Raw genomic sequence first — 26,544 nt, forward strand, 5'->3', positions numbered from 1 at the left:
CTGGAGTAAATAAGGAGCAACTGTTTCCAGTGGCAGAAGGGTTGGTAACCAGAGGACACAGATTTAAAGTAATTGGCAAAAGAACCAGCAGAGACACAAGGAAAACAATATTTACTCAGTGAGTTGCTATGATCTGGAATGCACTGCCTGAATGGGCGGTGGAAGCATTGAATAGTAAATTTCAAAAGGGAATTGGATACGGTGGCATAGTGGTTAGCACTGTTGCCTCACAGCGCCAGGGACCCGGGTTCGAATCCGGCCTCGGGCGACTGTCTGTGTGGAGTTTGCACATTCTCCCCGTGTTTGCGTGGGTTTACTCCGGGTGCTCCGGTTTCCTCCCACAGTCCAAAGATGTGCGGGTTAGGTTGATTGGCTATGATAAATTGACCCTTAGTGTTAGCGGGATTAAATACATGGGGTTACGGGGATAGGGTGGGATATGTGTTGGTGTAGGGGTTACGGGGATCGGGTGGGATATGTGTCGGTGCAGGCTCGATGGGCCGAAATGGCCTCTATCTGCATTGTGTGGTTTCTGTGATTTCTGTGAAATACTCGAAGGGGAAAAATTTGCAGGGCTATGGACAAAGAGTCGGGGAGTGGGACTAATTGGATAGCTCTTTCAAAGAGCCGGCACAGGCATGATGGGCCAAATGGCCTCCTTCTGGGCTGTATTATTCTATGATTCTAGTCTTTTCTCGTCAGTTTCCACATGTACGCTGACGACACCCAGCTCTACCTCACTACCTCTTCTCTTGACCCCTCCACGGTCTCTAAATTGTCAGACTGCTTGTCCGACATCCAGTTCTGGATGAGCAAAAATTTTCCCCAATTAAATATTGGGAAGACTGAAGCTATTGTTTTCGGTCCCCGCCACAAACTGTTCCCTAGCCACTGACTCCATCCCTCTCCCTAACATCTGTGAGGCTGAACCACACTGTTCGCAACCTTGGTGTCATATTTGACCCTGAAATGAGCTTCCGACCACATATCTGCAGCATAATAAAGACCGCCTACTTTCATCTCCGTAACATCGCCCGTCTCCGCCCTTGCCTCAGCTCCTCCGCTGCTGAAACCCTCATCAATGCCTTTGTTACCTCTAGACTTGACTATTCCAATGTACTCCTGGCTGGCCTCCCACATTCCACCCTACGTAAACTTGAGGTCATCCAAAACTTAGCTGCCCGTGTCCTAACTCGCACCAAGTCCCATTCACCCATCACCCCTGTGCTCGCTGACCTACATTGGCTCCCGGTTAAGCAGCGGCTCGATTTCAAAATTCTCATCCTTGTTTTCAAATCCCTCCATGGCCTCGCCCCTTCCTACCTCTGTAATCTCCTTCAGCCCCACAACCCCACTCCCCCCACCCCACCTGAGATATCTGCGCTCCTCAAATTCTGCCCTCTTGAGCATCCCTGATTATAATCGCTCAACCTTTAGTGGCCGTGCCTTCTGTTGCCTAGGCCCTAAGCTCTGGAATTCCCTCCCTAAACCTCTCCCCCTCGCTACCTCTCTTTCCTCCTTTAAGACGCTCCTTAAAACCTACCTCTTTGACCACCTGCCCTAATTTATCCTCATGTGGATCAGTGTCAAATTTGTTGTCTTAAAATACTCCTGTGAAGTGCCGTGGGAGGTTTTACTATGTTAAAGGTGCTATATAAATATAAGTTGTTGTCTTATTTTATTGAGATTTGCCCAGGGATGAATTTACAATGGCAGTTTGCTTTTGCACAGCTTTTGCGTCAAGCATGTTTCCAAAAGCAATCCCAAAGATTGAAGATTATTCTACTTATCTGGCAGGGGGTGGGGCAAGAGGGGTATTATTACAACTCATGCTTAGTTATTCAAAATCTGTTCAAACTAAATTGTAGAGGAGACTGGGTGGTGGTGTTAATGCCTCACACATTTGGATTTGAAACCAACCCAGATTAATGAGGGAAAATTCAGTGTGTACCTTGCTCATATCTTCTGGGATTGTGCCCGCAGCACAAAACTGGCAGCCTGAGGCTAATGGGATGGTTAGTTTGAGAGGTGAAAACCTTCACAGTATTGCAGAAAGTGCTTTTTTTGGCGATATTAGCGGTTCGGTGTTAATATTTTTAAAGATGTAAATCTTAGAAAAGATCAACTCTACATCTAAGAAATCAGTGCATTTCAATTTTAAAAACTGGGAAATCATCTCAAAAAACATATGGTCCAAGTTTAGGTAATGTGTGGGAAAGAAAAAAAAAATGTGCAAAATGTGTTCAAGGCATAAAACAAAGACACAGTCGTATGAAAGCATTCCTAGAAGAGCACCTTCCACACCAGTGCTTCAGACGTCTTCCTTTTTCCGCAACCGAGGATTCCCCTCTACCGTGATTGACACTGCCCTCGACCGTGTCAGTTCTATCTCCCGCACTTCTGCCCTCACCCCTGCCCCTCCCTCCCGGAACCACGATAGGGTTCCCCTTGTCCTCACCTTTCACCCCACCAGCCTCCACATTCAACGGATCATCCTCCGGCATTTCCGCTACCTCCAAAGTGATCCCACCACCAAACGTATCTTCCCCTCCCCTCCCCTCCCCTTTCAGCATTCCGCAGGGACCGCTCCCTCCGAGACACCCTAGTCCACTCCTCTATCACCCCAAACAGCCCTTCCCCTTCGCCTGGCACCTTCCCGTGCAAGCGGAGGAGATGTAACACCTGCCCCTATACCTCCCCCCTTCCCACTGTCCAGGGCCCCAAACACCCCTTCCAGGTGAAACAGCGATTTACTTGTACTTCTCACAATCTAGTATACTGTATTCGCTGCTCACGATGCGGTCTCCTCTACACTGGGGAGACCAAACGCAGATTGGGTGACCGCTTTGCGGAACACCTCCGTTCAGTCCGTAAGGGTGACCCCGAGCTTCCGGTCGCCTGTCATTTTAATTCAACGCTCCATTCCCACTCGGACCTCACCATCCTTGGCCTCTTGCATTGTTCCACGGAAGCTCAACGTAAACTCGAGGAACAGCACCTCATCTTCCGATTAGGCACTCTGCAGCCTTCCAGACTCAATATCGAGTTCAACAATTTCAGATCATAACCTCGGCCCCTATTTCATTTTTTCTTGTAATTTTTCCCACTCCTTTCTCCACCCCCCCCCCCCCACCCCCCCCCCCCGATTCCTTTTGTTTCGCTCTCACACCTGGCAGCTATCCCTTGCCCTGCCAGTACACTTTACACCCAATCTCAGCCTATTACCATCTCGTCTAGCTTCTAACACCTTTTATTGTCTCTTTTTTACTTCTTTTGTTTCTTTTATTCTTTTGTCCGATCGCAGCCCTGCCTCCGATCTATCTTTTCTTTCCAGTTTTGAAGAAGGGTTCGACCCGAAACGTCAACTCAAATTTCTGTCCACGGATGTTGCCTGACCTGCTGAGTTTTTCCAGCATTTTCTGTTGTTATTTCACAGTCGTATGAATGTTTCTAGTAACTTTTGGTATTCATCAAAGGGAGGGACATCAATGCTGGGAATAAAACATGTTCATTTTGGTCACCTACTACTACTAGCATTTATATAGCGCCTTTAATGTAGTAAAACAGATCAAGCATCACAGGAGCGCAATCAGACAAACATTGACACTGAGCCAAAGCAGTTATTAGGACAGGTGACTAAAAGCTTGGTCAAACAGGTAGGTTTTAAAGGAGGATCTTAAAAGGAGGAGAGCTTGGTCGAGAGGTTTAGGGAAGGATTTCCAGAGTTTAGGGCTTATACTGCCAAAAGGCACAGCCGTGAAAGGAATGGGGGATGCACAGGGCCAGAGTTGGAGGAACGCAGAGTTCTTGTAGGGTTGTAGGACCTACCAAGATTGAGAAGTTGAAGGTTACAGAGCTAGGGAGGGTGCGTGGGCATTGAGGGATTTTAACACGAGGATGAGAATTTTGAAATTGAGACATTGATCATGAGCTAATGTAGGTCAGCAAACACATGGGTGATGGGTGAATGGGACTTGGTGCGATTTAGGATATGGGAAGCAGCGTCTTGGATCAATTCGATTCACTCCACATGATATCAAGAAACGGCTGAGCACACTGGATACAGCAAAGACTATGGGCCCCGACAACATCCTGGCTATCGTGCTGAAGACATGTGCTCCAGAACTAGCCGCGCCTCTAGCCAAGCTGTTTCAGTATAGCTACAACACTGGCATCTATCTGACAATGTGGAAAACTGCCCAGGTATGTCCTGTCCACAAAAAGGAGAACAAATCCAATCCGGCCAATTACCGCCCCATCAGTCTACTCTCAATCATCAGCAAAGTGATAGAAGGTGTCATCGACAGTGCTATCAAGTGGCACTTACTCAGCAATAGTGTGCTCACTGATGCCCAGTTTGGGTTCCGCCAAGATCACTCGGCTCCCGACCTCATTACAGCCTTGGTCCAAATATGGACAAAGGTGCTGAATTCCAGAAGTGAGACTAGAGTGACTGCCCTTGACATCAAGGCAGCATTTGACCGAGTGTGGCATCAAGGAGTCCTAGTAAAACCGAAGTCAATGGGAATCAGGGGGGAAAACTCTCCACTGGCTGGAGTCGTACCTAGCACAAAGGAAGATGGTTGTGCTGGTTGAAGGTCAATCATCACAGCCCCAGGACATCGCTACAGGAGTTCCTCAGGGCAGTGTCCTAGGCCCAACCATCTTCAGCTGCTTCATCAATGACCTTCCCTCCATCATAAGGTCTGACATGGGGATGTTCGCTGATGACGGCACAGTGTTCAGTGCCATTTACAACTCCTCAGATAATGAAGCAGTCCATGCCCGTATGCAACAAGACCTGGACGATGTTCAGGCTTGGGCTGATAAGTGGCAGGTAACATTCACGCCACACAAGTGCCAGGCAATGACTATCTCCAACAAGCGAGAGTCTACCTCCACTACTTGACATTCAACGGCATTACCATAGCCAAATCCCCCACCAACACCACCCTGGGGGGTCACCATTGACCAGAAACTTAACTGGACCAGCCACATAAATACTGTGGCAACAAGAGCAGGCCAGAGGCTAGATATTCTGCAGCGAGTGTCTCACCACCTGACTCCCCAAAGCCTTTCCACCATCTACAAGGCACAAGTAAGGAGTGTGATGTAATACACTCCACTTGCCTGGATGAGTGCAGCTCCAACAACACTCAAGAAGCTCGACACCAGCCAGGACAAAGCAGCCCTGCTTGATTGGCACCACATCCACCACCTTCAACATTCATTCCCTCCACCAGCGGTACACCCTGGCTGCAGTGTGTACCATCTACAAGATGCTCTGCAGCAACTCGCCAAGGCTTCTTCGGCAGCACCTCCCAAACCCATGACCTCTTCCACCTAGAAGGACAAGGGCAGCAGGCGCATGGGAACACCACCAGCTCCAAGATCCCCTTCAAGTCACACACCATCCTAACTTAGAAGTGTATAGCCGATCCTTCATCGTCACTGGGTCAAAATCCTGGAACTCACTACCTAACAGCACTGTGGGAGTACCTTCACCACACGGACTGCAGCAGTTCAAGAAGGCAGCTCACCACACCCTTCTCAAGGGCAATTAGGGATGGGCAATAAATGCTGGCCTTGCCAGCGACGCCCACATCCCAGGAACGAATTTAAAAAAGTATATGGAGATGGAAGACCAAGCAGGAGAGCATTGCAATAGTCATGCCGGGAGGTAACAAAAGCACAGAAGAGGGTTTCAGCAGCTGAGATGGTCGATCTTACGGAGGTGGAACTAGGTGGTCTTGGTGATGGAGGAGGTATGGGTTGGAAGCTTAACTCAGGGTCAAATAGGACCGAGGTTACGAACAACCTGGTTCACAGTGGCCAGGGAGGGGGATGGAATCGTTGGCAAGGGAGCAATTTGTGGCAGTGGCCGAAGATGACGGCTTTGGTCTTCCCAATGTTTAGCTGGAAGAAATTGTGGCTCATCCAGGACTGGATGTCAGAAAAGCAGTCTGACAAAATAGAGGCAGTAAGAGGGGTTGATGAGGTAGAGCAGAGTACTGTCCTCGTACATGTGGAACCGGACGTCATGTTTTCAGATTATGCCGGTGACAGCTGTGGCTCAGTTGGATAACACTCTCGCCTCGGAGTGAGAATCTTGTGGGCTCAAGTCCCACTCTAGAGACTGGAGCACAAAATCTAGGCCCACACCCCAGTGCAGTACTGGGGGAATGCTGCACTGTCGGAGGTGCCGCCTTTCGGATGAGACATTAAACCGAGGCCTCGTCTTCCCTCAGGTGGATGTAAAAGATCCCATGGCAATATTCAAAGAAGAGCACGGAGTTCTCCTCGGTGTCTTGCCCAATATTTATCCTTCAACCAACATCACTAAAAAAGATCACATTGCTATTTGTGGGACCTTGTGTGCAAATTGGCTGTCACGTTTCCTACATTACAACAGTGACTACACGTCAAAAGTACTTAATTGGCTGTAAAGCACTTTGGGATATTGAAAAGCACTTTATAAATGCAAGTCTATGTCGCCGAGGAGATGAGAAATAGGAGGGGGCCAAGGATAGATCCTCAGGAGACTCCAGAGGTAACGGTGCGGGGATGGGAAGAGAAGCCATAATAGGAGATTCTCTGGCTATGGCTGGATAGACAAGAGTGAAACCACATATGGACAACGGAGAAAAGGCATTGGTGTGGTTAACCATGCCAAAGGCTGCAGACAGGTCGAGAGGATATGGGGGGGGGGATAGTGCACCATGGTCACAGTCACAGAGGATGGCATTTGTGACTTTGATTAGGGCCGTTTCAGCGCTAGGGGTGGAAACCCGATTGGAGGTTCAAACATGGGGTTGAGGGATAGATGGACACTGATTTGGAAGGAAACATGTTCAGTGATTGAAGAAGAAAAGGAGGTTGTAGATGGCAGTAGTTTGCAAGGACTGAGGGGTGAAAGGTGGCTTATTGGGGGGGGGGGGGGGGGCAACGATGACGATAGATTTGAAAGGGGTGGGGTCGTCAGTACCTGAGGAGAGGGAGCCATTTACACTATCGGCAAGCATGGGAGCCAAGAAGGGAAGTTGGGAGGTCAGCAGTTGCGAATAGGGTCGAGGGAGGAGGAGGAGGTGGGTCTCGGACAAGATAAGCTCGGAGTTGGCATACGGGGAGAAGTAGAGAAAGGGGAGAGTTCAGGGCTAGAACAGGAGAAAACTGAGAAACGTTTGGCTTGATGGGCAAGAGGAAGGGAGGGATGTGCCAGAGGTAGGTGAACGGATGGTCGCAATCTTAGTGACAAAGAAGTCCATGAGCACCTCGCACTTGTTGGAGGCGAGGGTGGAGGGACAGTAGAAAGGGATTTAAAGAGACAGTTGGTAGCAGAGAAAAGCTTGGGTTTACCGTTGCATTCCAGGATGATCCTGGTGTAGTGAGCAGTTTTGGCAGAGGAGAGCAGGGCCGATAGTGATGTGGTCCAGTCAGATCTGGCGATGAATGACTTATTCAGTTGTATGCTCAAGTCTGCGTCCCTTGGATTTTTGGGAGCGAAGGTGGGGACTGTACCAGGGTGGGAGAGAGTAAGGATTTCACTGGGGACAAGGGCCTCAAAGGTGGAAGTGAGGGTGTGATTGAGCAGATTGGTAGCTGCAGAATTATCATGGCAAACGGAGAGCCAAAGGCGCGACAGTTGGGAGTTTGAAAGTGCCTTAGTAAGTCAATTGGGTAGAGTTTTCCCATGGGCAGACTCAGAAGAAAGTGGGGTTGGAAGGGGGATGCGAGTGGTGAGGCAGACAAGAAAGTGATCAGAGATGGCAATGTCTGTGATTGAGACGATGGGAATAGAGAGGCCACTTGAGATGGCATGGTCAAGGAGGTGGCTGTGAATATGGGAGGGAGAGATTATAGGAGGACAAAACAGCAGTGAACTCAGGAGAGATGGCAGGGTGAGCGGAGACAGAGGATGAAAATCAGTAGAGGCAGAGAAGGAAAGCAGTGAGGCTATCTCAGTGAGAAACTTGCCGTGAGGCTTGGGTGGGGGGGATAGAGAACAAGGATTTTAGAGGACAACACCGCCACTAAGGCTGTTTGGGTGGGGCAGGTGGTGGATGGTATAACCATGCGGGGAGGTTTCAGAGGGGGCCAAGGTGTCATCACCCAGGAGCCAATAAGATCAAGGTGCCAATACAATCATGCACAATAAGGTCATGGATGGAAAGTGCCTTGTTCGTAGGTGAACGAACGTTCTGGAGAGAGATGTGGCGATTGTTGATCCACTGGCAGAGTCCACGGGGTCAGTGTAAGAGGGCCGAGTGGGATGGGAAGGAGGTTGGCAAGATTAGTCCCCAGCAGGCACACTACAATGGAAAGTTGGAGAGTAGGATGGGTGTCGTCAGCGTACATGTGGAACCTGACATTGTGTGTTCAGATGATGTCACTGAGGGGCAGCATATAGATGAGAAATAGTAGGGGGCCAAGGATAGCTCCTTGGGGTCTCCAAAGGCAAGTGTGGGGGCGTGAAGAGAAGCCATTTCAGGAGATTCTCTGGCTAGATAGGCAAGAGCAGAACCATGGATGGTGTGGTCAGCCGTATCAAAGGCGGTGGAGTCGAATGAGGAGGGATAGTTCACCAGTAGGAAGCCATTTATGATTTTGATAAGGGCTGTTTCAGTACTATGACAGTGGCATAAACCTGACTGGAGGGGTTTAAGCATGGCACTGCAGGAAAGATGGGCATGAATTTGGGAGGTGGTAACACGTTCAAGGACTTGAGAGGAAAGGGAGATTGAAGATGGGGCAGTAATTTGCAAGGACAGAGGGGTCAAGGGGTTGTTTTTTTCAGGAGAGGTGATGACAGCAGATTTGAAGGGGAGGGGGACAGTATCCGAGGAGAAAGAGCCATTAACAATATCAGCTAACATGGGGGCCAGGAAGTGAGGTGGGAAATAGGGTCGAGGGAACAGGAGGCAGGTCCCATGGACTCGGTAAGCTTGGAGAAGGTATGAGGGGAAAAAGAGAAACATGCGAGCCAAAGGGTTGTAATTGCTGGCACATGCCACCCCATTTATTGGGAGGTAAGAGGGCTAGAAACAAGCATGCGCAGTAATTTCAGTTTCCCATTGCGACAGAACCACGAAATTAAATTCATCAAGGATTATCAAAAGAAATAGTAAAGTATTCTACAGACGCATAAATAACAAAAGAAAAATCAAGCTGGGGATAGGACCACTAAGGGATGCACAAGATAAACTCACAAGAAATAACAGCAAAATGGCAGAAATATTGAATAGTTACTTTGCCTCAGTATTTGCCAACAACTTGTGTTTATACAGTGCCTTTAAAGTAATAAAACGTCCCAAGGTGCTTCACAGGAGTGTTATCAAACAAAATTTGACACAGAGCCACGTAAGATGTGTGGTAAACCACTGTTTGTATTCCTGTTTGTCCTGTTTGTATTCCACTGTGTACATGCCTGGACATGCCTCGGCTGACTCCTCCCACAGGTCCTAGTATAAAGGTGACTGCTCCCCAGCCCTTGTATCCTGGACCGGTCGACCACTCGAGGCAGACCTCCATTCTGTTGTTAATAAAAGCCTTTAGTTACTCTTCTCTCAGTCTTTTATGAGTAATTGATAGCGCATCAAGATGTTAGAGCAGGCTTGGTCAAAGAGGTCTTTAAGGAGCGTCTTAAAGAAGGAAAGAAAGGTAGAGAGGCGGAGAGGTTTAGGGAAGGAATTGCAGAGATTAGGGCCTACACGGTTGAAAGCACAGCCACTAATGGTAGAGCGATTGAAATCGGGGACATGAACAGGGTGGTCATGATACAAGAGATCAAAAAGATATAACAACATTTCAGATAGAAGGTGGCGGGGAGGCAGGAGATAGTTGATAAACTAATCAAACTTAGAGAGGATAAAACCCCTGGTCCGGATGGAATTGCATCCATGCATATTAAAAGGAATTAGGGAAGCAATAGCAGAGGCATTATTACATATATATAAAATTTCGTTAGAAAAGGGAATAGTGCCAGACAGTTAATGCAATTCTTATATTTAAAAATGGAGTTAGAACAAGTCCAGGGAACATAGACCAGTTAGCTTAACGTCAGTAGTAGGAAAGGTAATGGAAATGGGGGGAGGGGGGGAGGAAGAGGGGCAGGGGGGGGAGGAAGAGGGGCGGGGGGGGAGGAAGAGGGGCGGGGGGGGGAGGAAGAGGGGCGGGGGGGGGAGGAAGAGGGGCGGGGGGGGAGGAAGAGGGGCGGGGGGGGGAGGAAGAGGGGCGGGGGGGGAGGAAGAGGGGCAGGGGGGGGAGGAAGAGGGGCAGGGGGGGGAGGAAGAGGGGCAGGGGGAGGAGGAAGAGGGGCAGGGGGAGGAGGAAGAGGGGCAGGGGGGGAGGAAGAGGGGCAGGGGGGGAGGAAGAGGGGCAGGGGGGGGAGGAAGAGGGGCAGGGGGGGAGGAAGAGGGGCAGGGGGGGAGGAAGAGGGGCAGGGGGGGAGGAAGAGGGGCAGGGGGGGAGGAAGAGGGGCAGGGGGGGAGGAAGAGGGGCAGGGGGGGAGGAAGAGGGGCAGGGGGGGAGGAAGAGGGGCAGGGGGGGGAGGAAGAGGGGCAGGGGGGAGGAAGAGGGGCAGGGGGGGGGAAGAGGGGCAGGGGGGGGAGGAAGAGGGGCAGGGGGGGAGGAAGAGGGGCAGGGGGGGAGGAAGAGGGGCAGGGGGGGGAGGAAGAGGGGCAGGGGGGGGAGGAAGAGGGGCAGGGGGGGGAGGAAGAGGGGCAGGGGGGGGAGGAAGAGGGGCAGGGGGGGGAGGAAGAGGGGCAGGGGGGGGAGGAAGAGGGGCAGGGGGGGGAGGAAGAGGGGCAGGGGGGGAGGAAGAGGGGCAGGGGGGGAGGAAGAGGGGCAGGGGGGGAGGAAGAGGGGCAGGGGGGGAGGAAGAGGGGCAGGGGGGGAGGAAGAGGGGCAGGGGGGGGAGGAAGAGGGGCGGGGGGGGAGGAAGAGGGGCAGGGGGGGAGGAAGAGGGGCAGGGGGGGAGGAAGAGGGGCAGGGGGGGAGGAAGAGGGGCAGGGGGGGAGGAAGAGGGGCAGGGGGGGAGGAAGAGGGGCAGGGGGGGAGGAAGAGGGGGAGGGGGGAGGAAGAGGGGGAGGGGGGGAGGAAGAGGAAGGGGAGGGGGAGGAGGAAGGGGAGGGGAAAGGGAGGGGGGGAGCCAGCAGACTCTCTCCCCTCTGCCGGCGATGGCTCCGCTGAGCTCCGTGCCGCCCCACGCACTGACATGCCGAGCGCAGCGCCCCGGTGAGCCCGAGCCCCGCCCTCCCGAGGCCAGGCCTGAGGCGGCTTGAGACAGCCGATTGCGGCTGGCCGGGCCCGGTTGCCTTGGTAACCCTTCTCCCCTCTCCACCTCCCGATCTCCGGGACCAGGCCGCGGCTTGAGACGGCCGATTGCGGCTGGCGAGCCCGGTTGCCGGGGTAACCCTCTCCGCTCCCCCTCCCCTCCCAAGCCCTGCCCCACCCCCCCGCTAACCTGCTCGCTTCCCTCTGGCCGCGCTGTGTGTGGAGGTGCACGTGCGCCGTGCAGCGCGAGCGCGAATGAAGCGTGAGGAGGCTGCAGTGAGCCTAGCCAGCCTTTACCAAGATGGCTGGCCGCTGGTTTAGAATCGGGCCCAGCGGGATGGCCGGTGCGTAGCTCGGGCGTGGCTGGGCAACAGACGCCCAGGCTTCGAGGCCTGCCTACAAAAACGGTGAAAGGTAGGAAAATTAGAGGGGTTAGAAAAAAGATTTACAAATGAATTAACTTTTTTAAAAACAATGTGTGTTTTAAAAGCAACTTTTTTTTTTGGTGGAAATGTAGATTTGAAAATAAACATGCAGAAAGCGGGAAAAAAAAATGAAAAGTTTGGAATCAAGATGGCGGCGACTCACCTCGGTTCAGAACGATAAGGCCCGCCCACACACGCACCGATTGGTCGACCGTCAGGTCACCGAAGCGTAGGATTGGTCAATCGTCCCGTCACTCGACTCTAGGAGGGCCCGCCCGCACGCGCCAGGAACCCGCCCCCGCCACGCAGCTATTGGTCGACCGTCGGGTCGCTCGACCGTACGATTGGTCGACCTCGATGTCACTCAATGCTAATGAGCAGATAATGAGCGGAATTTTGAACGTTTTTTGGATACTGCGGGCGCAATTTTTGTCTCACCGAAACGTAAATACGCTTACGACCGTTCTGGAATCGTAAGCTTTCTTTTGATGTAACACACGTGTAGGTACGCTCTATAACTTTTGATTGTATAGCCGGACAGAGAGACAGAAAGACAGACAGAGAGACATACCGTTATATATATATAATATATAAAATAATATAGATAGATATGGAATAGGAAGTACAATTTCAAAAATATTCAGATGCCACCAAATTGGAAGGTATACTGAATACTGAGTATGACTGCGATAAAAAACAAGACATTAATAAACTTGCAGAATGGATGCATAATTGGCAAATTAATTTCAATATAGACAAGTGTGAGGTTGTGCATTTTGGTATGAAGAATAAGGAGGCCACATACTCCTTGGAAAATAAAAGTCTAAATGGGGTAGAGGAGCAAAGGGATCTAGTGGTACAGATACACAAATCACTAAAAGTAGTGACACAAGTTAATAAGGCCATAAAAAAAGCAAACAAAGCACTGGGGTTCATTTCTAGAGGGATAGAATTGAAAAGCAGAAAAGTTATGTTAAACTTGCATACAACCTTGGTTAGACCACACTTGGAGGACTGTGAACAGTTCTGGTCTCCATATTATAAGGAGAGGCACTGGAGAAAGCACAAAAAAGATTTACAGGAGGATACCAGAACTGAGAGGTTATATCCATCAGGAAAGATTGAACAGGCTGGGGCTCTTTTCTCTAGAAAAGAGAAGAGGGGTGACCTGATAGAGGTCTTTTAAGGTTACGAATGGGTTTGAAATAGGGTAGACGCAAAGAAGATATTTCCACTTGTGGGGAAGACCGAAATTAGGGACCATAAATATAAGATAGTCACTAATTAATGCAATAGGGAATTCAGGAGAAACTTCTTTACCCAGAGAGTGGTTATAATGTGGAACTCGCTACACAAGGAGTAGTTGAGGTGAATAACAGATGCATTTAAGGGGAAGCTAGATAAACACGTGAGGAGAAAGGAATAGAAGGATATGTTGATAGGGTTAGATAAAGTAGGGTTAGTGGAGGCCCACGAGGAGCATAAACATCAGCATGGACCAGTTGGGCCAAATGGCCTGTCTCAGTGCACTACATTCTGTGTCATTCTATGTAACCCATCCCTTCCCTTGTATAACTAGGCAGATTTCACCAAGCCCAGATACTTAAAGCAATATCACAGATATGTTTCTTGATGCTATTTATCCAAGATCATAGAAAAGCACTACAACAGTGTGGAAGTTTCCATCTCCCAACTAACCATCCCACTGGTCTCAGACTGCCAGTTTTGTGCTGTGGGCACATGCCCAGAAGATACAAGAAAGGTACAGACTGAGTTCTCTCTCATTAATCTGGGATGGTTTCAAATCCAAATGTGATAGGCAAAAAGAGTGTGTATTAACACCACCACCTAGTCTCCTCTACAACTTAGTTATTCAAAATCTGTTAAAACTAAAAACAAGTTGTAATAATGTTCCTGTTGTCCCATCTCCTGCCATATACACAGTCACCATAATTGCAAGTAGGCAGGAAAACAGCTGCAGAATACTCCTTCACTCAAATTAATAAAGGATGGCACTAGCAAATAATTGTTATTATAAATTTACAGACTGCTGATAGTAGAATCTCAATAGCACTGATCTTAAACGGATTAATAAATGCACCTTGAAAAAGGCATAGGTAATTGGATCAGAACAAGTGGAGCCTGGATGCTGCAGGTGACTGATTCATACCTCGGAATAGGCGAGAACCACTAGGAAGCTGCCCTGAAAATTCAGAGTTAACATCCTCATACATAGTGACATCAACAGTTGTTTCTAATAGTGACACACATTTGATTCAAAAGAGGCACCTGTTAGAATTCAGATGTGTTGTCAAAGTAATTTTGCACCTCTTTCCTACTGCAGCAATTACTAATTTTAGTAAAGCAGAATGATGGGTTTGCAAAGTTTGCATACTTTACCAAACATCCAGCAAGAAGTTTGTGACTTCACGTTTAGCAGTTGTGCAAATAAGTAGCCACATTTACATTGTTGCTGAGCAAGAGAGGGCGCATAGAGCACAAATCGTCAGCCTCCAAAAACAGCATTGTCACTAGACTTATTTAGCATCTAATAGCCAGTCCATGGCGTTACTCAAGGCAAGTTGGAAGCGTCACTGTTTTATAATGGGAGCATTATTCCACGTAACACACAATGTATTACCTAGACAACTGATTTATAATGACCGAATGTGAAATTGTTCCACACTATTCTTGGATTCACGACAGTGGTTTCCACAAAAACCGTAAATGAATGTCCCCAATAATATATATATTTTTAAAACTGATGTAGCTCTTACCCTTTTTAAAAGCCCAGGATACACACAATGGTGGGAGACTGTTCGCGGATGATACAAAAATTGCTAGGGTGGTAAATAGCGAGGAGGGTAGTCTCAGTCTGCAGGACGATATAGATGGGTTGGTCAGATGGGCGGAACAGTGGCAAATGGAATTTAACCCGGAAAAGTGCGAGGTGATGCACTTTGGGGGGACTAACAAGGCAAGGGAATACACAATGAATGGTAAGACCCTAGGCAAGATGGAGGGTCAGAGGGATCTGGGTGTGCAAGTACACAGATCCCTGAAGGCGGCGGAACAGGTGGATAAGGTGGTAAAAAAGGCATATGGGATACTTGCCTTCATTAGCCGAGGCACAGAATATAAGAGCAAGGAGGTTATGATGGAGCTGTATAAAACACTGGTTAGGCCACAGCTGGAATACTGTGTGCAGTTCTGGTCGCCACACTACAGGAAGGATGTGATAGCTTTGGAGAGGGTGCAGAGGAGATTCACCAGGATGCTACCAGGACTGGAACGCTTCAGCTATGAAGAAAGACTGGGCAGATTGGGTTTGTTTTCCTTGGAGCAGAGGAGGCTGAGGGGGGACATGATTGAGGTGTACAAAATTATGAGGGGCATAGATAGGATGGATACTAAGGAGCTTTTTCCCTTAGTAGAAGGGTCAATAACTAGGGGGCATAGATTCAAGGTAAAGGGCGGGAGGTTTAGAGGGGATTTGAGAAAGAACTTTTTCACCCAGAGGGTGGTTGGAGTCTGGAACTCACTGCCTGAAAGGGTTGTGGAGGCTGGAACCCTCACAACATTCAAGAAGCATTTGGATGAGCACTTGAAATGCCATAGCATACAAGGCTACGGACCAAATGCTGGAATATGGGATTAGATTAGACAGGGCGTGATGGCCGGCGCGGACACGATGGGCCGAAGGGCCTCTATCCGTGCTGTATAACTCTATGACTGTTTGCAGTTCCAGATAGGTAGCAGCTTTACACAGTAGTTGGCATGGGGGTCCTTGGTTTGGTTGAACTGGATGGAGGTGCTAGACCCTGGCAGTACTGTGGTAGGGAGGGATGTGTTTAGGGCAGGAGCCGCAAAATGTGTAGGAAAGTGTGGAAAAGGTGGAAGAGAGAAGGTTGCTTAGGATAGGAGCAAGTGGCAAGAGCAATGGCAGGGGAAGAGTCAGGAATGGGAAGGCATGATCATGGGGTGAGAAGATGATGGAGAACGAAGGCTGTAAGCCTTCAATTACACGCCCTTCATGTCTTTTTCAGGTTTGGGAAAGTCTGTTATTTGAAATTTTTGGACTTCAGGTGCTTCCTCAAAATGATAGGGAGGCTGACAATAGAACTGTTTTCACACTTCAAAAGACATATTCCTATCACTAACCAGAAACTGGGTCTTACTGTGGGGGGAGCTTCCCCATGACCTTGGGAAAGTGTTACTGTGTAAATACAAACAGTAGACAGTTCTTGGTTTGGGCCAGGAACATGAGTTTTGAAGTGTGAGGTTCACACTGTTTTGAACTGGGGAGGGAAAGGAGAAGGAAGGCTACCTTGGCTGAGAGAGATGTTTGGGAGCTTGCAAGCTTTGCTGGGGGTGGGGGGAAGAGCAGGAGCCGTACAAGCAAACATGAACAGCGTGCAATGGAGCTTTGGAGAGGGAGGCTAAGAAATAAAAAAATGAACTGCAACTCTGGAACTGAAAAAAAATAGAATGGGGAAAAAAACAAATGTAATACATTAACAGGCCTTTTGAAAAACATGGGTAAGAAGAACAAAAACAGAAGGTAATGGGCCTTCTGACCTGGGAGTCATGCCTAGGAATAGGAATACATTGTGATCTACACTAGCCAATGTTAAAGTGTATGTAAAGACTGGTGCCTCAGCACCATCCAACTGAAAGGTTCAGCTAGGAAGGCTGAAATCACAGCATTGCAACAATTAGAAAGACTGATGGCAATTGTGAGACAAAATCAGGACAATGTCAAGTGCAATACAAAGAGGGACTGTATACAAGAGGGGGAGAGGGGAGAGGGAGAGAGATATAAATATAATAAAACAGTTTTAATAAACATTATGGATCTGGCACAGCAGTGCTCATGGGAAGCTGGATGGTGCATTTGAAAAGGAGGATTATAGAAGCTATAATGGGGAATGTATTTATATGTGGTATATTTAAGGCATTTGTAACAAAGGAAATGGTTAAAAATATGAATGTACTAGCTGGAGTGCCCGGCGGTGCCGAGGGAACTCAAGAACTCTGTGGCACGTTTATAAAACTGTTTTTTAAACTGTTGGGATTGAAGAACTCTTCCTAAGCACCCAGGAGTGATATTACATTATTCACAAAGTTTCAGTGTATGAGTTGAATAGGGAAATAAAAGATTCTATCTGAGGCATTTAGAGGTCAGTTTAGAAATCAACAGTGAACATTTATTCCAATAATGTAGAACAATAGAACATTTGACAATATGCTGGAGTTACAACCAAAGACTGAGTGAATACTCCCTCTGGTAAAGGTTTGCAAACCCAATAGGGTTGGTATTGTACAGAGTGATTTTGTAATCTTGTAGTAGGTATGCAGCCTCTCAGATCTTGAAGAGTGCTGTTGAGTGCTTCAAGTACCCTCTTGTGGGCCTTTGTACACTCATCCCACACAATGCGTTTGGACTTTTGAAGCAGCTCAGCAGCAGCAGTTCCTTTGGTAATGTGACACACTGGGTGTTCTTGTGTTGTCAGATCCAGAGGGAGAGCAAAGGTTGAGTGGGCAGTGCGACCTCCTTGGAAAAGAGTTGCAGCGATTCCTGATGAGGCAACAGCCAGTGCAATGTATCCCTTAGAGCAAACCATGGCCAATAAAAGATTGATCAGGAATGTCTTTCCTGTTCCACCAGGTGCATCGAGGAAGATAATGCCACCTGCATTGTTTTCCACCATATCCACAACCAACCTGTATGTCTCTTTCTGGTCTGGAACCAATTTCGGTTCAGTGACGGTGACAAAGGTGGTCAGTTCCTCAACATTGTAGGTGGTTTCCCTGAGGACCTCTCTGCTGAGACCTGGAGAATCAATCCTATTCAGAGATGGAAGGTTCAACTGAGTCACAGACTTGCCAGTCAATGCCAAAGTCTTGTCCTCCAAAAGGATCAATACCTGACTGAACATTGCATCAGTGAAGTTCAGCGTCATTGTGGGGTTGGCTGTCCTGAGTTGGTGTAAGATATCTTCTGTGAGGCTGCCTTTGTGATCTTCCCACAACTGCATCGGGTTGGAAGGGCTGCAGAGGGCAATTATAATGGCAAAGAGATTTCATAGCCGATTGGCGGAGTAAGACAGAGCAGCTTCTGTCATCGTTGCATGCCAATGAATGTCATCCTCAATGAGTCCTCTCCTGCGGCAAGCTTCTTGAAAGGAGTCACAGAGATGGCCAGTGACAGTCTTGAGGTCATTAAAAGATGTAGGGCCAGCAACCTCATGGAGGAGTAGACGAAGGTGAAAGCACTCGGTGTTGTTTGGATGGACCGTGTAGACTCTGCCAAGTGCATCTGATGAGTACACCCCTGTATGACCAGGAACTTCCTTCTGACCGGGTCCAGGGCGCCGAGCCCGCCATGTCTTGTTTGGCTGCCAGGTGTAGTACTTGGGCACCTGATGATACAGAAGTGTCTTGGTAAAGTCATTCGTTTGGCACAACTCAAAGAATGCTGCAAGTTTTGTCCTTGGAGGTTCCTCGGCACGTTGGCTGGCATGTCCTGGTCGGAATAAAACCCTCTCCATTTTGCAGGTGAACATCCAATTTAGTGACAGTGGGGTAACGCTTGTGGATGTCAAATCCAAAAGTTCACCAGGCTGCCCCATTGCTGCAGATGTAACGGCCCATCAGATGTGTGGTGATCTCATCATTTTTATTCTGCTCTCCAGCCCGTTGAAGATCAAAGACAGCTTGGTCACTGCCCTTATGGATGTACTTGCACACATATTTGATAGACTTAACTGAGTAGCAGTACTCCACATTGATGTGACATTTGAAGAGCCTGGATAGGAGTGGACAATAAGGAACAATCCAACGGTTGTCAACTTCCAATGTCTGTCTTTGCTGTCGTCTGATTTGACTGACCAGGTTGACCAGAGTCGCTAGATTGCTGATTCCGCATTCGTATTTCAGTGCAGAAACCTCCACTCTCTTTGCCCCTTCTCCTGTACAAAGGATAGCCATTATCCCCATGCTGAGTTTCTTCGCGGAGTGGCTTTGGGTACCCTTTTGTACAGGCATTCTTTTTCATGCAGGGAGAAGGAGGGTTGTGTCGCCCACAAGGACCATGAATCATATTCTTTACAACAACATCAAAGAGGATTGGATCCGTGTCCTTATTGGGTAGCTCTGCAGAGATGAAGGAATCAACTTGATTGGGGTGAATCTTTGCCTGAAGCCAGAGTAAAAGATGAACATGAGGAAGTCCTCTCTTCTGCCACTCAATGCTGTACATGTAGCAATGGTGTACACTAAAAAGTCTGCCCACAGTCAGGAGTTTGATCAGTTTTTTAACTTTGAGGTTGAAGACCTGTGCTATGAGGTCATACCTTTCAGTACCAGCTTTGGGTGGGAACTCCTGCCATTGGGGATTGCAAGTCATGGTGATGAAGAGGTCAGGTCTTCCATAGTTTCTGACATAGGTCATGGCATCTTGCGTGTGCTCATGCATGTACCTAGGACCTCCAACGAAGGTGGATGGTAGGATGACCAGTTGACCAATGTCCTCAGTGTTGCCATCATTGGCCACAGCATCTCGCAAGTGTATGTAGTCTGTTACTCTCAACTGATTTTGGTTATTCTGGAACCAATTAAGCCGCTCTCCTTCCATTTTTGCATACATGTCAGTGAGGAACTGGTGGAGAAGTCCTCCGCACTGAAGCAGGTGGTTTGAAGCAGTTTGTCGTTCCATCAGCCTGTATGAATAGAATTCCATGGCAGATACCATCTTTTGTCTTTGGGCTGTAGGTAGCACACCAGTTTTGGGGTCAACATGTGGGATCTTGTTATAGGCATCATATCCATCTTCCCCATGGCAAAACAAAAGCGGATATTGCAGAGGATCATATGACCTGTGAAGCTCAGAAATTCTTTTGAGTGGACCACCTCTCAGATGCAAGACAATGTCCCGTTGTTCAAATTCTTGGCCCACAATGACAATGGCAACTTCATTGGTGGTCGGAGCATTGAAGCGTCGCTCATGTTCACCTGCAGGAGTCTTGTCAGCTTTGATGACAACTTTGAGGTCTTCATTTGTAGTTTTTTCGATGTCTGTTTTCAAACTCTTGACATATGGGTTTTGCTGATGAAGCATCTCCTGTAACCCAAGCAAAGTTTGAATCTGGATTTGGTGTTGTTGTGCGGGGAGAACTGCAGCTTCCCTGCGGTGATTGGCTTGCTCTTCGTCATCACCCAAGAAGTAGATTTGGAGAAACGGAGGTCTTTCGTTTGTTAGAGGAAGTAGGGAGCCAGCTATATGGTACACCTGTCCATGAACTTTAAAAGTTGGGCAAAATCCTGATTCACGCACTCGGTTTGCACCAAAAGAGGTCATTGCAAAGCAGTTGTTGTACTTTCTGGTGAGTGAGGAAATGTCTTGAAGCTGGAGTTAGGCCCAACAGAAGTGAGTGGAGGGGTTCAGGTGGAGCGGTTAGTGTTGGAAGTTTAACCTTTCCTCCATTGCAGCATATCCCATCAATTTCCCCTTCCCACTTCAGAGCGCCACAGTAAGGGCAAATGATGGTCATCTTGCCAATGATGACTGTGGGGTCGGCTTCATAATTGATGGTGGGTCTATAGGAGAAGGCTGCTCATAGCCAATGATTCCAAATGTCAGCTCTGGCAATGGCCATGCGTCTATTGGCGGTGTGCCTGAGTCTGGTCAGGAGTCTCTGAGGCTCTGGCTTGGGTATGTCTCACCTGGTCAGCAGCTTGACGTGCCTGGTGCCTGAGTCTGGTCAGGAGTCTCTAAGGCTCTGTGAGCCTTTTTTCGGTATGCATCAGAAGTGCTGCGTCCAACTCTGCTACGTTTTCTTGGGGGCATGCTGTAATGAAAAAATACTATATATATATATATATATATAAAAATGAGTCTGTCTGTCTGTGAAGGAGAGAGAGAGGGGGAAGGAGAGATAGAGAGAGCGAGCGGGGGAAGGATAGAGAGAGCGAGCGAGCGGGGGAAGGAGAGAGAGAGAGAGAGCGCGGGGGAAGGAGAGAGAGCGAGAGAGCGGGGGAAGGAGAGAGAGAGAGAGAGCGCGGGGGAAGGAGAGAGAGCGCACGCGGGGGAAGGAGAGAGAGCGAGCGCGGGGGAAGGAGAGAGAGAGCGAGCGCGGGGGAAGGAGAGAGAGCGAGCGCGGGGGAAGGAGAGAGCGAGCGAGCGCGGGGGAAGGAGAGAGAGAGCGAGCGCGGGGGAAGGAGAGAGAGAGCGAGCGCGGGGGAAGGAGAGAGAGAGCGAGCGCGGGGGAAGGAGAGAGAGAGCGAGCGCGGGGGAAGGAGAGAGAGAGCGAGCGCGGGGGAAGGAGAGAGAGAGCGAGCGCGGGGGAAGGAGAGAGAGAGCGAGCGCGGGGGAAGGAGAGAGAGAGCAGAGCGGCGGGGGAAGGAGAGAGAGAGCGAGCGCGGGGGAAGGAGAGAGAGAGCGAGCGCGGGGGAAGGAGAGAGAGAGCGAGCGCGGGGGAAAGGAGAGAGAGCGAGCGCGGGGGAAGGAGAGCGCGGGGGAAGGAGAGAGAGAGCGCGAGCGCGGGGGAAGGAGAGAGAGAGCGCGAGCGCGGGGGAAGGAGAGAGCGCGAGCGCGGGGGAAGGAGAGAGAGAGCGCGAGCGCGGGGGAAGGAGAGAGAGAGCGCGAGCGCGGGGGAAGGAGAGAGAGAGCGCGAGCGCGGGGGAAGGAGAGAGAGAGCGCGAGCGCGGGGGAAGGAGAGAGAGAGCGCGAGGGAAGGAGAGAGAGAGAGAGCGCGCGGGGGAAGGAGAGAGAGAGCGCGAGCGCGGGGGAAGGAGAGAGAGAGCGCGAGGGAAGGAGAGAGAGAGAGAGCGCGGGGGAAGGAGAGAGCGAGAGCGCGGGGGAAGGAGAGAGCGCGAGCGCGGGGGAAGGAGAGCGAGCGCGCGCGGGGGGAAGGAGAGCGAGCGCGCGCGGGGGAAGGAGAGCGAGCGCGCGCGCGGGGGAAGGAGAGCGAGCGCGCGCGCGGGGGAAGGAGAGCGAGCGCGCGCGCGGGGGAAGGAGAGCGAGCGCGCGCGCGGGGGAAGGAGAGCGAGCGCGCGCGCGGGGGAAGGAGAGCGAGCGCGCGCGCGGGGGAAGGAGAGCGAGCGCGCGCGCGGGGGAAGGAGAGCGAGCGCGCGCGCGGGGGAAGGAGAGCGAGCGCGCGCGCGGGGGAAGGAGAGCGAGCGCGCGCGGGGGAAGGAGAGCGAGCGCGCGCGGGGGAAGGAGAGCGAGCGCGCGCGGGGGAAGGAGAGCGAGCGCGCGCGGGGGAAGGAGAGCGAGCGCGCGCGGGGGAAGGAGAGCGAGCGCGCGCGGGGGAAGGAGAGCGAGCGCGCGCGGGGGAAGGAGAGCGAGCGCGCGGGGGGAAGGAGAGCGAGCGCGCGGGGGAAGGAGAGCGAGCGCGCGCGGGGGAAGGAGAGCGAGCGCGCGCGGGGGAAGGAGAGCGAGCGCGCGCGGGGGAAGGAGAGCGAGCGCGCGCGGGGGAAGGAGAGAGAGCGCGCGCGGGGGAAGGAGAGAGAGCGCGCGCGGGGGAAGGAGAGAGAGCGCGCGCGGGGGAAGGAGAGAGAGCGCGCGCGGGGGAAGGAGAGAGAGCGCGCGCGGGGGAAGGAGAGAGAGCGCGCGCGGGGGAAGGAGAGAGAGCGCGCGCGGGGGAAGGAGAGAGAGCGCGCGCGGGGGAAGGAGAGAGAGCGCGCGCGGGGGAAGGAGAGAGAGCGCGCGCGGGGGAAGGAGAGAGAGCGCGCGCGGGGGAAGGAGAGAGAGCGCGCGCGGGGAAGGAGAGAGAGCGCGCGGGGGAAGGAGAGAGAGCGCGCGGGGGAAGGAGAGAGAGCGCGCGGGGGAAGGAGAGAGAGCGCGCGGGGGAAGGAGAGAGAGCGCGCGGGGGAAGGAGAGAGAGCGCGCGGGGGAAGGAGAGAGAGCGCGCGGGGGAAGGAGAGAGAGCGCGCGGGGGAAGGAGAGAGAGCGCGCGGGGGAAGGAGAGAGAGCGCGCGGGGGAAGGAGAGAGAGCGCGCGGGGGAAGGAGAGAGAGCGCGCGGGGGAAGGAGAGAGAGCGCGCGGGGGAAGGAGAGAGAGCGCGCGGGGGAAGGAGAGAGAGCGCGCGGGGGAAGGAGAGAGAGCGCGCGGGGGAAGGAGAGAGAGCGCGCGGGGGAAGGAGAGAGAGCGCGCGCGGGGAAGGAGAGAGAGCGCGCGGGGGAAGGAGAGAGAGCGCGCGGGGAAGGAGAGAGAGCGCGCGGGGGGAAGGAGAGAGAGCGCGCGGGGGGAAGGAGAGAGCGCGCGCGGGGGGAAGGAGAGAGAGCGCGCGGGGGGAAGGAGAGAGAGCGCGCGGGGGGAAGGAGAGAGAGCGCGCGGGGGAAGGAGAGAGAGCGCGCGGGGGAAGGAGAGAGAGCGCGCGGGGGAAGGAGAGAGAGCGCGCGGGGGAAGGAGAGAGAGCGCGCGGGGGAAGGAGAGAGCGCGCGGGGGAAGGAGAGAGAGCGCGCGGGGGAAGGAGAGAGCGCGCGGGGGAAGGAGAGAGCGCGCGCGGGGGAAGGAGAGAGCGCGCGCGGGGGAAGGAGAGCGCGCGCGGGGGAAGGAGAGCGCGCGCGCGGGGGAAGGAGAGCGCGCGCGCGGGGGAAGGAGAGAGCGCGCGCGGGGAAGGAGAGAGCGCGCGCGGGGGAAGGAGAGAGCGCGCGCGGGGGAAGGAGAGAGCGCGCGCGGGGGAAGGAGAGAGCGCGCGCGGGGGAAGGAGAGAGCGCGCGCGGGGGAAGGAGAGAGCGCGCGCGGGGGAAGGAGAGAGCGCGCGCGGGGGAAGGAGAGCGCGCGCGCGGGGGAAGGAGAGCGCGCGCGCGGGGGAAGGAGAGCGCGCGCGCGGGGGAAGGAGAGCGCGCGCGCGGGGGAAGGAGAGCGCGCGCGCGGGGGAAGGAGAGCGCGCGCGCGGGGAAGGAGAGCGCGCGCGCGGGGGAAGGAGAGCGCGCGCGCGGGGGAAGGAGAGCGCGCGCGCGGGGGAAGGAGAGCGCGCGCGCGGGGGAAGGAGAGCGCGCGCGCGGGGGAAGGAGAGCGCGCGCGCGGGGGAAGGAGCGCGCGCGCGGGGGAAGGAGAGCGCGCGCGCGGGGGAAGGAAGGAGAGCGCGCGCGGGGGAAGGAGAGAGCGCGCGCGGGGAAGGAGAGAGCGCGCGCGGGGGAAGGAGAGAGCGCGCGCGGGGGAAGGAGAGAGCGCGCGCGGGGGAAGGAGAGCGCGCGCGCGGGGGAAGGAGAGCGCGCGCGCGGGGGAAGGAGAGCGCGCGCGCGGGGGAAGGAGAGCGCGCGCGCGGGGGAAGGAGAGCGCGCGCGCGGGGGAAGGAGAGCGCGCGCGCGGGGGAAGGAGAGCGCGCGCGCGGGGGAAGGAGAGCGCGCGCGCGGGGGAAGGAGAGCGCGCGCGCGGGGGAAGGAGAGCGCGCGCGCGGGGGAAGGAGAGCGCGCGCGCGGGGGAAGGAGAGCGCGCGCGCGGGGGAAGGAGAGCGCGCGCGCGGGGGAAGGAGAGCGCGCGCGCGGGGGAAGGAGAGCGCGCGCGCGGGGGGAAGGAGAGAGCGCGCGCGGGGGAAGGAGAGAGCGCGCGCGGGGGAAGGAGAGAGCGCGCGCGGGGGAAGGAGAGAGCGCGCGCGGGGGAAGGAGAGCGCGCGCGCGGGGGAAGGAGAGCGCGCGCGCGGGGGAAGGAGAGCGCGCGCGCGGGGGAAGGAGAGCGCGCGCGCGGGGGAAGGAGAGCGCGCGCGCGGGGGAAGGAGAGCGCTGCGCGCGGGGGAAGGAGAGCGCGCGCGCGGGGGAAGGAGAGCGCGCGCGCGGGGGAAGGAGAGCGCGCGCGCGGGGGAAGGAGAGCGCGCGCGCGGGGAAGGAGCGCGCCCGCGCGGGGGAAGGAGCGCGCCCGCGCGGGGGAAGGAGCGCGCCCGCGCGGGGGAAGGAGCGCGCCGCGCGGGGGAAGGAGCGCGCGCGCGCGGGGGAAGGAGAGCGCGCGCGCGGGGGAAGGAGAGAGCGCGCGCGGGGGAAGGAGAGAGCGCGCGCGGGGGAAGGAGAGCGCGCGCGCGGGGGAAGGAGAGCGCGCGCGCGGGGGAAGGAGAGCGCGCGCGCGGGGGAAGGAGAGCGCGCGCGCGGGGGAAGGAAGAGGGCGCGCGCGGGGGAAGGAGAGGGCGGCGCGCGGGGGAAGGAGAGGGCGAGCGCGCGGGGAAGGAGAGCGCGCGGGAAGGAGAGCGCGCGCGGGGAAGGAGAGCGCGCGCGGGGGAAGGAGAGCGAGCGCGCGGGGGAAGGAGAGCGAGCGCGCGGGGGAAGGAGAGCGAGCGCGCGGGGGAAGGAGAGCGAGCGCGCGGGGGAAGGAGAGCGAGCGCGCGGGGGAAGGAGAGCGAGCGCGCGGGGGAAGGAGAGCGAGCGCGCGGGGGGAAGGAGAGCGAGCGCGCGGGGGAAGGAGAGCGAGCGCGCGGGGGAAGGAGAGCGAGCGCGCGGGGGAAGGAGAGAGAGCGCGCGCGGGGGAAGGAGAGAGCGCGCGCGGGGGAAGGAGAGAGCGCGCGCGGGGGAAGGAGAGAGAGCGCGCGCGGGGAAGGAGAGAGCGCGCGCGGGGGAAGGAGAGAGCGCGCGCGGGGGAAGGAGAGAGAGCGCGCGGGGGAAGGAGAGAGAGCGCGCGGGGGAAGGAGAGAGAGCGCGCGGGGGAAGGAGAGAGAGCGCGCGGGGGAAGGAGAGAGAGCGCGCGGGGGAAGGAGAGAGAGCGCGCGGGGGAAGGAGAGAGAGCGCGCGGGGGAAGGAGAGAGAGCGCGCGGGGAAGGAGAGAGAGCGCGCGGGGGAAGGAGAGAGAGCGCGCGGGGGAAGGAAGAGAGCGCGGGGAAGGAGAGAGAGCGCGCGGGGAAGGAGAGAGAGCGCGCGGGGGAAGGAGAGAGCGCGCGCGGGGGAAGGAGAGAGAGCGCGCGGGGGAAGGAGAGAGAGCGCGCGCGGGGAAGGAGAGAGCGCGCGCGGGGGAAGGAGAGAGCGCGCGCGGGGGAAGGAGAGAGCGCGCGCGGGGGAAGGAGAGCGCGCGCGCGGGGGAAGGAGAGAGCGCGCGCGGGGAAGGAGAGAGCGCGCGCGGGGAAGGAGAGAGCGCGCGCGGGGGAAGGAGAGAGCGCGCGCGGGGGAAGGAGAGAGCGCGCGCGGGGGAAGGAGAGAGAGCGCGCGCGGGGAAGGAGAGAGCGCGCGCGCGGGGAAGGAGAGAGCGCAGCGCGCGGGGGAAGGAGAGAGCGCGCGCGGGGGAAGGAGAGAGCGCGCGCGGGGGAAGGAGAGAGCGCGCGCGGGGGAAGGAGAGAGCGCGCGCGCGGGGGAAGGAGAGAGCGCGCGCGCGGGGGAAGGAGAGCGCGCGCGCGGGGGAAGGAGAGCGCGCGCAGCGGGGGAAGGAGAGAGCGCGCGCGCGGGGGGAAGGAGAGCGCGCGCGCGGGGGAAGGAGAGCGCGCGCGCGGGGGAAGGAAGAGCGCGCGCGCGGGGGAAGGAGAGCGCGCGCGCGGGAAGGGAAGGAGAGCGCGCGCGCAGGGGGAAGGAGAGCGCGCGCGCGGGGGAAGGAGAGCGCTGCGCGCGGGGGAAGGAGAGCGCGCGCGCGCGGGGGAAGGAGAGCGCGCGCAGCGGGGGGAAGGAAGAGCGCGCGCGCGGGGGAAGGAGAGAGCGCGCGCGCGGGGGAAGGAAGAGCGCAGCGCGCGCGGGGGAAGGAGAGCGCGCGCGCGCGGGGGAAGGAGAGAGCGCGCGCGGGGGGAAGGAGAGAGCGCGCGCGGGGGAAGGAGAGAGCGCGCAGCGGGGGAAGGAGAGCGCGCGCGCGGGGGAAGGAGAGAGCGCGCGCGCGGGGGAAGGAGAGCGCGCGCGCGGGGGAAGGAGAGCGCGCAGCGCGGGGGAAGGAGAGAGCGCG

The 26,544-nt window shown here is 54.8% G+C and overlaps 1 protein-coding gene across 5 annotated transcripts in view; it reads right to left on the reverse strand.

The window, feature by feature from the left end:
- The window catches only part of LOC147109379 (uncharacterized), a 71,990-nt gene that overhangs the window by 35,442 nt on the left and 10,004 nt on the right, over nt 1-26,544 (reverse strand). Inside the window, exon 2 of one of the 5 annotated variants that reach the window (XM_086003272.1) lies at nt 16,878-20,545. The exons of the other annotated variants lie outside the window; for them this stretch is intronic. Within the exon in view, the coding sequence (XP_085859398.1) occupies nt 18,544-20,055 (1,512 nt within the window). The 5' untranslated portion in view covers nt 20,056-20,545 and the 3' untranslated portion in view covers nt 16,878-18,543. Of the gene's footprint in view, nt 1-16,877; nt 20,546-26,544 lie in introns of those variants that run through there. 5 annotated transcript variants of the gene reach the window in all.

This window comes from Somniosus microcephalus, chromosome 12 (assembly GCF_052327205.1).
Source record: "Somniosus microcephalus isolate GS21.2 chromosome 12, FLI_Smic_1.0, whole genome shotgun sequence".
Taxonomy (NCBI): Eukaryota; Metazoa; Chordata; class Chondrichthyes; order Squaliformes; family Somniosidae; genus Somniosus; species Somniosus microcephalus.